Genomic DNA, 12,920 nt, shown 5'->3' on the forward strand with positions numbered 1-12,920 from the left:
AATTTTTGGGTTCATTTGACGTATGTTTAAATAGATTGTTTGGGTTTTGTTGTACGTTAGCAGCTCCGCCATACGTGATGTATCAACTCGGCCCCTGCCCCCCTTTTTTAGGAACATATTTTTAAGACGCCCGGGTCATCAAGGTTGGGGTTGTGAAAAAATGTTTGATTTATTTGTTTGATGTTCTCTTGTATACAGTAATTGCATTATATGTTAAATGTTTTGTAAATCACTTTGTTTCAACTGCATGTGTAATGTAGGTGGTGTATAAATGTTTGCAATTGTTTTTAATTTATTAGCTGACAAGAACAATAACGATAATAACAATAATAACATTGTTGCCATAACCACAGACACGTCGCTTCGGTTCAAAAGATGAAGTCGTGTGCTTACCACCATTAACATGCGTTGAATAATGCAGAACACAGCCACTTATGCAACCATATTATCTGATCTTGTTTTAAGTTCCTCTTTCAAAATAGATTGAATAAAAATGAAAATACACAAACCTGCCCCCTTAAATTCAATTCAATCAAAAAATATAGAAATGACTTTGGTCTCGATTGCCACATGCAATGTGGCGGCAACGTGGACGTGCGGTACACTGCTTATGGGGTAATCTAGTCCAAGTGCACGATGTGTACAGGGCAAAGTCAGCTTTGGAGCATTGAAGCCTCGAAGCTTTCCAGCCTCTCCCGGAACTGGGCAGCCGCATCGGCTGAGCATTTCACCGTCAGGGTTTGGTCCAACATGGCGGCGAACGGATGGAAATACTGATGACAGTCCGAAAGTTCGCCTCGATTTGTACGATGGTAAGGATTTGGCATTTTCGGCTCCCTTCTTGACTGTCGGCAATGGGCTAGCTGACGTGCTAACTTACTTGCTAAGCATCCAACACATAACAACAACACGGTTTGAATGGTTAAACCACTACTTTCGCTTTGTATCCATGGCAGTAATGTGAGCCCCGTACCACATCACTACTTATATCCACCATCCTGGGACATTATGCTTAGGTAAAATTGATTCTTTCCTGTGGGTCTGGACGTTAGCACGATCAGCAGTCATGTGATGGAAGCTGTTAGGTTCCCACAGATTGGGAAGGCGGACAAAGTGATCTTTTGGATCTGTTGATCAACATGCGTTTCATGTGGAGGTCGAAGTTGAAAATGGGAGAAGAAATTCGAGCCTGAGGTGTGCTTGTCTTTAGTACGCAGATATGTCGTGAGAGATCATCCAGTCACACAATTGTATTTCATTGGTCTAGAAATAACGGGCTATTAACCACTGTTGGCTTTTGTACAACCCAATATTTATGTGACAAGATTTTTCCAAAATTCCTTTTCTTTGGTAAACCAGAAGTTCTTCAAGCGGTGTAGAATGTAGGATGAATTTCGAACATTCAATGATGGGTTCCGGGAAAGCTGAGTTTTTCTTTAGGTTGAAAAAAGTGGGCTTTTGGGGAACCTTTTGTGTGATATCGGCCATAGAATATCTCGAAGATGTGCGAAATATTTTAATTTGATTATTTGTTGCCACATTTCCACGACACTTTCCTTTCATCTGTTACTGGGGTTTCTGCTACTTGATTGACCAACAGGTTACCATTGAAACTGTCCACCAATAACCCTGCAGGAGCAGATTCCACGGTGGGTCTTTAAAGCGACTCGCCAGAATTACCGTTTCAAACAGGGTGACTAGACACTTTGACAGTGCAAATTGAACGTAATTGGTGAGAAGGGCATCAAAAGTTCATGTGCTTAAGTCACGAGTTGTTTTTACTGAATTTTCAAGAATATTAGAAGCATTTTTAAAAACATTTCACAAAGATGGCAAACACTTGTCATGTCACTACTATGTGTTGAACTCAACATGCTTGCATTTCTCACAAGGCCAAAAAATGCTGCTAAAATTAAGATTAGATATTCTTCACTACTCGGACTGACTGTTTTGGTTCCATTCTGTTGGATTGCTTCTGAATTTTATTCCCCCCTCCATAGGGCGCCAATGCCTCTGCCTTAGAGAAGGAGATTGGACCAGAACAGTTCCCCGTGAATGAGCACTACTTTGGATTAGTCAACGTCAGTAATCAGTGTCTCCGTCTCCACTTTCCGGGCCGATTCGTTACAACAAAGTTGTCTGTCTGTTCCTCAGTTTGGCAACACGTGCTACTGTAACTCAGTGCTGCAAGCTCTCTACTTCTGTCGCCCATTCAGGGAGAAGGTGTTGGCCTACAAGGTAAAGCGACATTACAGTGAGATTGGTGGAGTACCGCTTGGCTTGCTTCTCTGACACCTGGAGATTTTGTGCTCACAGGTGCAGCCCAGACGCAAAGAGTCTCTCCTCACCTGCCTGGCTGATTTGTTCAACAGCATCGCCACACAGAAGAAGAAAGTGGGCGTGATCCCTCCAAAGAAATTCATCTCACGACTGAGAAAGGAAAATGGTGGCCACTTTTTTCATGGACTGAACTGTTGATGTTGTTGATTGACTAAAACGGCTGCTCATCTAAATTACATTTAGTAGCTACCAACAACCGTCCTTAGCATAAAAATGGCCCCTTATTTTGATACTTTAATTGGAATTACATTTTAGACTAACATTTAAGAAGAGTAACAATAAAAATAAATAAATAAATAAATAAATAAATAAATGGCCAGATAGATAGATAAACATGCGATCCTGGAAAAAACAATAATAAATAAATAGACAGCCACCAAACATAGTTGTTTATGTTAAAAAAATCAAAATCAAATGACTACATGAATAAATAAATGAATAAATAAACAAGTATGCAAATAGTAACAACAGCCACCAAAATGTAAAATAATAAATGACAAAATAACTAAATAAATACACAAATAAATGAATGGATGAGCAAATAAATACATGAACTGCTAAGCAAAAATGAATAAATAAATAACAACAGCTACCAAAATGTAAAATAATAAATGACAAAATAAATAATTGGCTTCCGGGTCGAGCGTACGCTGGCGCGCTTTGGCTGCCACGCTTTGGCTGCCGCTGCTTGCCCGTGAAATGTTTTTATCTTCTTTTAGCCTTTTTTAACCTCTTTTTAGCTTTTTATGGTTCCCGAACAGTCACCAGACGAACGTTGGCTATCGCTATCGATTCATCTCATGGTCGCTTATCCGGATCACAGACGAAGCCGCATTATCATCTCCACCCACCTGTTACCGCTGTTGAGGGCTAACCAGGCCGCTGCCTCTCACCTTCCATTCATCGCCAAAATCATTGAAAAGACAGTTGCGTCTCAGCTTCACTCTCACCTCACTCACAATAACCTCTACGAACAATTCCAGTCTGGTTTCCGCCCCCGCCACAGTACTGAATCGGCTCTCATAAAAATCACGAATGATCTTTTCATGGCAACCGATGCCGGTTCACTCTCTATCCTCATCCTTCTCGACCTGACCTCAGCTTTTGACACCATTTCCCACCCTATCCTGCTCAACAGACTTTCCACCCTAGGCATCACGCACACCCCACTTCGCTGGTTTCATTCCTATCTCTCTGATCGCTCACAATTTATCCAAATCAACTCGTTCACCTCACGGTCCTCTCCTGTGTCCTCTGGTGTGCCTCAAGGGTCTGTCCTGGGGCCCCTTCTCTTTATTATCTACCTACTTCCTCTTGGCAATATTTTCCATAAGTTTGGCACTCACTTTCACTGCTTCGCAGATGACAACCAACTCTACCGCTGCAGCAAACCCGACGCCTTTCTTCCACCTTCATCCTTCCCACTTTGCCTCTCAGAAATTAAATCCTGTTTTTCCCATAACTTTCTCAAGCTTAACGGTGAAAAAACTGAACTTCTCCTTGTCGGTACCAAATCCACCCTCCACAAAACAAACAGTTTCTCTCTCACCATTGACAGTTCAACCATGTCCCCCTCCCCTCAGGTCAAGAGCCTGGGTGTCATCCTCGATAGCTCACTATCTTTTCACTCCCATATAAATAACATAACTCTGTCTGCATAGTTCCAACTCCTTAAAATCAATTGTCTCTGTCCCTCTCTCACCCCTCACACCACTGCTATCCTTATCCACAGTCTCGTCATCTCCCGCATCGATTATTGTAACTCACTTCTCTTCGGTGTCAATCAGAAATTTCTCCATAAACTCCAACTCGGCCAAAATTCTTTAGCCCGGATCATCGTTCTAGTGATGATCCGATCTAGAACCCCCTCCTTTGACCACACCAACCCTGTCCTCCAGCAACTCCACTGGCTCCCTGTTAAACATTGAATTGAATTCAAAATACTTCTGTTTACATTCAGAGCCATCCATAACCTTGCCCCTCCCTATCTTTCTGATCTGCTTCAAATCTCCATTCCCTCTCGGTCCCTCAGATCCTCATCCTCCCTTCACCTCTATGTGCCCTCTGCCCGTCTCACCATGATGGGATGCAGAGCTTTCAGCCGCTCTGCTCCCAAATGGAATTCACTTCCACCCAACATCCGTAATATTGACTCCCTCCCTATTTTCAAGTCCCACCTCAAAACCCCTCTGTTTAAAATTGCTTTCAATGTCTAGTTCAATCTGCTATTTTATTATTTATCATTTTATTTATGGTTTTATTGTTATGTGCTTTGTTTTATTGTTTTTATTGTAAAGTGTCCTTGGGTGTTTTGAAAGGAGCTTGAAATTAAATGTATTATTATAAATAAATACACAAATAAATGAATGGATGAGCAAATAAATAAATAAATGGGTAAGCAATAAATAAATAAACACATAAATAAATAGATATCCAATAAATAAATGGATGGCTAAATAAATAATAAATAATAAATATGTGATCCTAGAAAACAACAATAATAAATAAATAGACAGCCACCACATAATTGTTTGTTAAAAAAATAAAAAACAAATGACTACATGAATAAATAAATGAATAAATAAACAAGTATGCAAATAAATAAATAACAAAAGCCACCAAAATGTAAAATAATAAATGAAAAATTAAATAAATAAATAAATACACAAATAAATGAATGGATGATCAAATAAATAAATGAACGGGTAAGCAAAAATACATAAATAAATACATACATAAATGTGTTGTCCTGGAAAACAACAATAATAAATAAATAAAGACATTGAACATATAACAATTGTTAATAATACTTTTATTAATAAATAATAAATAAATAAATTTAATAATAAATAATAAATAATATTTTATATTATTTATCAAATCGGCTACTTTTTTAAAACCCATTTACGCAGATCGTGTTCATATGAACACAGACAAATTCATGAAAAAAATCAAAATAAAATCAAGTATCAAATAGATTTAAATGGCGTATATAATTAACAATAATATAATTATCAATAATTAATGTGGCCAAAAACAACATTAATGCATTTGAAAACGAATTTATCTGTCTTCATATGAACAGGCTCGGCATGAATGGGTTAAAAAACTAACAATACAGATGTGTTTCAATACTTCACTTCACATAAACATTACAAAAAAATATTCTATATATAATAAAGGGTCTTTCTTATGTGACATTAACTAAACATATCGGACTAGCAAATGTCAATAATTTATAATGTCCATAGTTTATAATGATTTTTACCTCCCGTCGTGGCCACAATCTGGTGGGACGTTCTCTTTCAACCTCAATGCCTATTGAGTAGCGATAATTTATGGATATTTAGAGAGGGAGAGAGAAAAGGTGGAGAGAGAGAGAGATAAATTATGTTATTGAAGCACTCTGTCAACGTCACAGTATTGCCCACCCTCACACCCCCCCATAAAAAAAACAACTCCATATTTTTGTTTTGAGCTCACAAACTCCAAAGAGCAACTATATTTGCAGCTTGCAAACGTGACACTCGCTCCCCGTCCTCCCTTGCCGTTTATGGACACGGCAGTCGTCAATGCGCTGAAAACGATGATATCACTCACTGCCTGGAAAGGGAAATTGAATATTGCCTTATTGCATTTCGCAGTGTTCTAGTGAAATTGACATTGTTTCGTGAGCACCCAGCATGTATTTTATTATTCATTAACCAGCATTCGTTTTACAATACCATATGTGCATGAGGGAGGCCACTGTTTGTCGCTATTTGGCGTGCTGTCAACAAAATTGACCTGACATGACCGCGTCCCGCCTTCTTTATGCAGAACTGTTTGACAACTACATGCAGCAAGATGCCCACGAGTTCCTCAACTACCTCCTCAACACCATCGCAGACCTGCTCCAGGAGGAGAAGAGCCAGGAGGGGCAGCAGAATGGAAAACTGGTGCAGAATGGAGGAGGAGGTGGCGGCGAGGTAGTCGTACTCGGAGGAGGTGGAGAAGAAGAAGAAGAAGAAGGCGGAGACGACAATGGGAAGGAGACGCAGCAGACATGGGTCCACGAAATCTTCCAAGGAACGCTAACCAACGAGACGCGCTGCCTCAACTGTGAAGCGGTGAGTGATGAAATAATGTCACTCTCCCTCGTCATCTCAATTGACATGAAATGAGATGAGAGCCTGCGTAGTTGAACACAAAGCTCTGGTTTGCACCTCCAGTCGAAGAGCATTAAAAATATATATTGCTGTACGTCGCTGGCACAGATGGACAATGATTACCACATTCTAATAAATCGCTTCCCAAAATACTTTTAAATTGGTGTCAATGAAACTCTTCAACTCACTGAACATAATTCCATATCACCTAAATGCCACAAGAAGGTTGCAAAGCACCACCATTCATCTAAATGAAGCTGCTCAATTCACTTCAACTTATGTCTGTGACGCCAAAATGCCAAAAGCTAATAGCCTTGCCTGCTTTTCACCATATTTTTTTTGTCGTCAGGAACTCAATTTTGGTCCAGTTTTAGGATATTGTATCATTTCCAAAGGCACCAATGATGGATTTTTAACTTGCCATTCACAAATTTTTCGGGAATTGAGAATAGAACGTAGAGCGCTATTCCCGAATTTGTTCAGGTTTTGTTTTTTTCATGCTTAGGTGCCGATAAAGCGCTGACCATGGCCTCTGGCAATTTTTTTTCTTTTCCACAAAGGGGCAGCATTTCCCTTTTTTCATGATAGCGCTTTGTTCCACCTTTAGCTGTTGTTAAAGCCCTATATAAATCAATATGTATGTATTGCACTGTATTTTGCACAGCCGCCCTCATTTCCAGCTCATATAACTCCAGACCCATATAATTTAGGAATTTACTTTTTTTCTGATGAAAGAAGAGAGTCAAAGGTTTCTAACACTGTATTGAGTGTTTATGTGGTCCTAAAACTCAATATTCTGTGGGTCCTTCAATTTGAGTGAAAAGGGCACAAACCCTGGCACTGGAGAAGACACTTTTTTGCACGTCTGGCAGTGAACGAGTTAAGCCCCAAAGTTGGGAATCGCTGCCGAAACTGCAATGACAGGACTGCATTTGTGCACTGTATGGCTGATGAGGAGGATCGTGATGAGATTGGACCGCTGTTTGCAGGTTAGCAGCAAGGATGAGGACTTCCTGGATTTGTCGGTGGACGTGGAGCAGAACACATCCATCACGCACTGTCTCAGGTGACGGCACCCTCTGAGCAATCATTCTTCATCCAGGATTTACGAGAGCACCGCTGGAGTGCATGAGTTGAACAATGTCCTGTTACTCGTGAAGCAAATCTTGACATCTGTGTGCCACTAGTATGACAAGAGAAGCACTAGATGTTACCTTTTATAAATTTATAATGTCCTTTAGTAGTGCTACGTCTGAATCAATCCAGACTGAAAAAAGTATGGTGTGATTTACTACAAGTCCCTTAGAAGGTACCATTAGCCAGGAAATAATTGTTCAATAATTAAGTTCTTCTTGAAAATGGCTTTAACAGTAAATCTGCAACCAAATCCATTTCTTCTCCTCCTTCAGCCATTTTGGGTTGGCAAAACTGCTATTAACTCATTCGCTGCCATTCCCGAATTTATTCGGGAATTGAAAAGTGTGATGTCAAGCGTCATTCCTGAATTTGTTCGGGTTTGTTTTTTCTTGCGGTGGTGACGATACAGTCTAGTCAGATCGCTGGCAACGGTTTTTCCCTTCCACGAGGGGGGAGCATTTGCCTTTTGTCCGTGTTGGCACTTTGTTACAGCTTCAGCTGTTGTTAAAGTTCTATATGAATCAATATGTACGTGTTGTATTGTATTTTGCACAGCCGCCCCCATTTCAAGCACAGATAACTCCATACCATACAACTTAGGAATTAACTAGTTTTTTTCTGATGAAAGAAAAGAGTAAGGTTTGTTACACTGAATTGAATGTTTATGTTGTCCTAAAACACAATATTCTGTGGGTCCTGCAATTTGAGTGAAAATGACAAAAACCTTGGCACAGGTGTGGACACATTTTTGCACATCGTCTGGCGGTGAATGAGTTAAATCAACACAATATATTCGCTTATGTAGCTCGCGAACGATACAGTGTGCTAGCTCTGGCCAGTATGCTCTTGTCACTAGCAGGTAGTGATCGGAGCGGTTTTCACAAACTATGATTAGCTAATGACAAGCCAATCATAGTTTGCGAAAACTCTGACGTTGACCAACGCCTGCAAGAAGGCGTTGGTCCCTCTTTTGGGTTGCCAACTCAAAATCTGATTGGTTAAAACAACATTTTGATTGACACATTTAATGCTCCAGGGCCTGCAGAACTGATTGTGAAGGCGTCCAGGTAGATTTCTGACCTTGGTAACAAATGATGGCTGAATTGTGATTGGTTAAATGCTTAAATATAAAAACACAAATCTGGAAGCAGCACAACAGGGGAAAAGTAATGAAAGGAAGCTGAAAGACAATTTGGAATTATTTAATAATAATTCATGGACAAAATATAATTAACATCAGTCTGTGATTCAGATATTATTAGGCCAGCAGAGAAGGCTTTGCTGGCCCTGACGGTCCACCACTGGGTGGTTCTAATATTGTGCCCAGGTAGTTCTATAAGTGTACCCAATTGCCTAATTTCTGTGTCCGTCTCCTCTTTGGACCTCGCAGGGGTTTCAGCAACACGGAGACTCTGTGCAGTGAGTACAAGTACTACTGCGAGCAGTGCCGCAGCAAACAGGAAGCCCAGAAAAGGTTAGCCATTTGTCCTTTGATAGTTTTTATTTTTGGTGGCTCGTTGCAAGGGTTAACAGGTTTCCGCTACTCAGGATGAGAGTGAAGAAACTGCCAATGATCCTGGCGCTGCACCTCAAGCGCTTCAAGTACATGGATCAGCTACACCGCTACACCAAATTGTCCTACCGCGTAGTCTTCCCTCTGGAGCTCCGCCTCTTCAACACATCGGGGGACGCTACCAATCCGGATCGCATGTACGACCTGGTGGCAGTGGTGGTGCACTGCGGGAGGTGGGACCTGACTTTTGTCTTTCGGTTCGCCTTCTCTGTCGCTTTCTATCGCACTCGTTTATGTCTTGTTGTCCTCTTCAGTGGGCCCAACCGAGGCCACTACATCACCATCGTCAAGAGCCACGGCTTCTGGCTCCTATTTGACGATGACATTGTTGAGGTGTGTTCCCCGGTTCCGTTCGTGGCTTTGAAATCTCTTCTTCCAGGAAGCGGCCGGCAGTTGGCTTGTGTCTTCGGCCTGTCGTGACAAATAACCGGGCTTTTGTAGTTTGTAACGCACGGGTGTCAAAGTCAAGGCCCTGGGGCCAAATCTGGCCCGCCACATCATTTTATTCAGCCCGCCCAAGCAAATCTAGTCTGTCAAGTGCCGTGATGCTTGCTAAAGTCTGAACCCAAATTGCTAATCGTCCCATGTAAACATTTGAAAAAACTCACACTTAATTAAGGATGAGCATGTAGTAATGCTGGCCTTATTGAGTACAGACGCTCTCCTACTTACGAACATTTGAGTTATGAACAACGGTACATACGAACATTTTTGTAGTAACATATGTATTATTCCAGTGACGTGCGGTGAGGTTCATGGCTGGTGAAGCACTGACGTCATCACAGTCAGATTTACAAACATATGAACTCTACAGAGTAGTTTATTCACCATTTGATTGGCAACAGTTAACGTGTTTTGTTTAAAATGTCATGTCAGAATTCTTTATATAAACTGTAGCATAGAAAAAAAGAAGAAAAAAAGTGATTATCGTGTTACCTTTACTTATAATTGAAGTCCATGTGCCGCTCCTTCCGAAGAAAGGCATCAATGACTTCTTTGTAGAAGCCTTCCTTATCTTTCTTCAGTTTTAAAAGTCTCTCTATTTCTTTCAATTTAGATATGTAATCCACCATTCTGAAAATAAGGCCAAGCAACACGAAAAAATAACTCACTAATTCTATTATTCTGCAGCTCAGGAGTCGCAAGAAGACTTTCTGGAATCACCAGCGCCCCCTGTCATGAGGCAGAAGAACTGTGTGCCTCACCTATGCACCACAGTTTTGATAAAAATAAAATAAATGTAGTACAGTGTTTATTATGTACAGTGACTGTACATTATATACACCAGCTAAACTGTAGAAATTTAGTTCATATACTAAGAGTGGTTGAACACTTTAATAGCGATATGCAGAGGGACAGCAATGCGGTCTCCCTGCAGAGCAAGCCAGCACAGTTAGCATAGTCATTGCGCAATCCATAGTGAGGCTCAGCCGGCTGCTGCCTCACCGCTCGTCTCCACTTTTGAACGGTAAATGTGAAAAATCAGAATCAGAATCAGAATCATCTTTATTGCCAAGTATGTAGAACACACAAGGAATTTGTTTCCGGTAGAACACGCTGCACTAGTATCGTTGTCAAAAAAAAACTGCTAAGTGGCACTATACAGTTCCATTTTGGCTACTGTTGAAAGAGTTCAAAGAGTTAATGGCTTGGGGGAAGAAGCTGTTTAAATGGTGAAGTTAAATGGAAAAGAACTTTAAAGTACAAATCACTAAATAAATATAACTGTTTAATTATTTTTTTCATTTGATATTTCCATGATGACACGTGAGGCACAGCCTCACCTGCCTCCCCTGACTGCACGTCACTGTATTATTTTCTCCACTTGTACATGTACATACCTTTATAGAGCATATATTTTATTAAATGTTTATTTTTAGTACAAACCAATCCAGGTTACTTATACAAGCCTTAAAAATACTTATATTAGCCTTAAACATACATTCCTTACAAAATATAGCACTGAAGCAACTTACCAACTAATTCACCTTACCATTCGGAACGTATCTTGTTTGTAAGTTGGGGGCGTCTGCACTTGCGAAAGATGATGATACCAGTCAGTGATATCTTGGGCGAATGAATGAAGTAAAAATATAATAAGCACTATCGTTATAACAGCCCTTATGTAGCAGCTGTTTAAACACATCAACGACTCATCTTGTTCATCACAAAGACACCAAGGTCTTTGTTCACAGTAATCCGTCATTATTAATTGAAATTTTATCTATCATTTGTACGAGTGGGTCACTGAATATAAATTGAGTGAATTGCAAAATGGCGTGCGAACTCTTCATAAATATGAATTGCGGTTCAGAAGATGAATTGCTTTCTGGAATGCTTCTTTAGTCGTTCATCGTCTGCCCAACAACAGTTGTATCATTATACCGGTATTTTTTTTCTCAATAATTTTGTGTTATTCCCCCAGAAAATTGACGCGCAGGCCATTGAGGAGTTCTACGGCCTGACGTCGGACATCTCCAAAAACTCTGAGTCGGGATACATCCTCTTCTACCAGTCTAGAGACTGAAGCGACCCGTCATTGGGAAACCATGTGACCGAGGGCACCAGGACAGACCTTTCTGCCTTTTTTTTTACCACGGAGGCGGAGCTTATTGCCACATCGCTTCCTCTGATTGGTTGAGACTGCTCAGTGGCCTCGAGGAAGACTGACACGAGCTGTTTCCAAGCTCAGCAGCAACTGACAGGACTCCGATTCAATGAACATATTCAAGGGTGTGAAATTAGCCGGGTGGGATAACTCTGTTTAGCGACATGCTAACGGCCTACGTGGCCCCTCCAAAGTGAACTTCCAAAGTTTTTGTTTTGCGTCTCACACACGTCACTGAAGGGCTTCAGGCATGCTAGCGTTAACCCGACACGCAGTCGTTTCGTTGCCAAGCGGCAAACACTCAGTGCACGGTCCAAACAAACCATGGCGGCAGTCATGCTTCCTTACCACAACTGCTGCACTGAACTGTAAAGCGATGCACACTTTGGTTGATTCTGCTGTTTCCAGCACATCGCAAAATGAGAATGTGTTTTTTTGTTGCCTTACCTCGATAAATAAATGGTAAATCAATGGGCAAGTATTCGCCATTGGTGGGTTCCCCCTTCAAAGTAAGCTCGCCACCCGCTTGCACTCAAAGTGCACAAATGTATTCAGGTCAAATGACATGATTATTTAACGATTCATGTTATGACGAATGTTTCACTTATTTTACTTGGATGTCACACTTCACTGATGCCCCTTAATTGTCTCCCATGTTGGATATGTGAGACTTGATTTCATTTTTATTTGCTGAGAGTGCATGTGTACATATATAAAGTTGTTATCGGAAGCGGAAATAAAGATTCGCTTGAAATGAGACGAAAGATGGAATTATTCACTCATTCACTGCCATTCCCGAATTTATTCGGGAATTGAAAATATGATGTGGACCGCCATTTCCGAATTGTTTTTTTTTTTTTTTGCGGGGGTGGGGATAATGCGCTGGTCAGACCATTGGCAATTTTTTTTCCCTTCCACAAGGGGGCAGCATTAGCCTTTTGTACAGCCGATCCCACTTGCACCTCATATTACTCCCGAGCCATATAATTTAAGCATTAACTCGACTCCTAAACCTCAATCTCCGGTGAGTCCTGGAATTTAAGTGAACATGACAAAACCCTGGCACTGGAGTGGACACATTTTTTGCACATTTCTGGTGTGAATTAGTTAATTT

General features: G+C 40.8%; 1 protein-coding gene across 5 annotated transcripts; it reads left to right on the forward strand.

The window, feature by feature from the left end:
• Positions 1-653: 653 nt before the first annotated feature.
• On the forward strand, positions 654-12,551 carry usp12b (ubiquitin specific peptidase 12b). 5 transcript variants are annotated; one of them, XM_088989999.1, is made up of 10 exons: positions 654-812; positions 2,001-2,081; positions 2,155-2,238; positions 2,317-2,446; positions 6,160-6,449; positions 7,478-7,554; positions 9,016-9,099; positions 9,174-9,371; positions 9,453-9,552; positions 11,570-12,551. In XM_088989999.1, the coding sequence occupies exons 1-10, from the start codon at positions 765-767 to the stop codon at positions 11,723-11,725; spliced, it is 1,248 nt and encodes a 415-aa protein (XP_088846125.1). In that variant the 5' UTR covers positions 654-764; the 3' UTR covers positions 11,726-12,551. The 5 variants fall into 5 exon arrangements, with proteins under 5 accessions (XP_088846125.1, XP_088846123.1, XP_088846121.1 ...); XM_088989997.1 differs by having other exon boundaries at positions 9,453-9,531; positions 11,624-12,549; XM_088989995.1 differs by having other exon boundaries at positions 9,174-9,531; positions 11,624-12,551.
• Positions 12,552-12,920: the final 369 nt, after the last annotated feature.

The sequence above is a fragment of the Hippocampus bargibanti genome, linkage group LG02, assembly GCF_051943395.1.
Source record: "Hippocampus bargibanti isolate YZ-2025 linkage group LG02, ASM5194339v1, whole genome shotgun sequence".
In the NCBI taxonomy this organism is placed as follows: Eukaryota; Metazoa; Chordata; class Actinopteri; order Syngnathiformes; family Syngnathidae; genus Hippocampus; species Hippocampus bargibanti.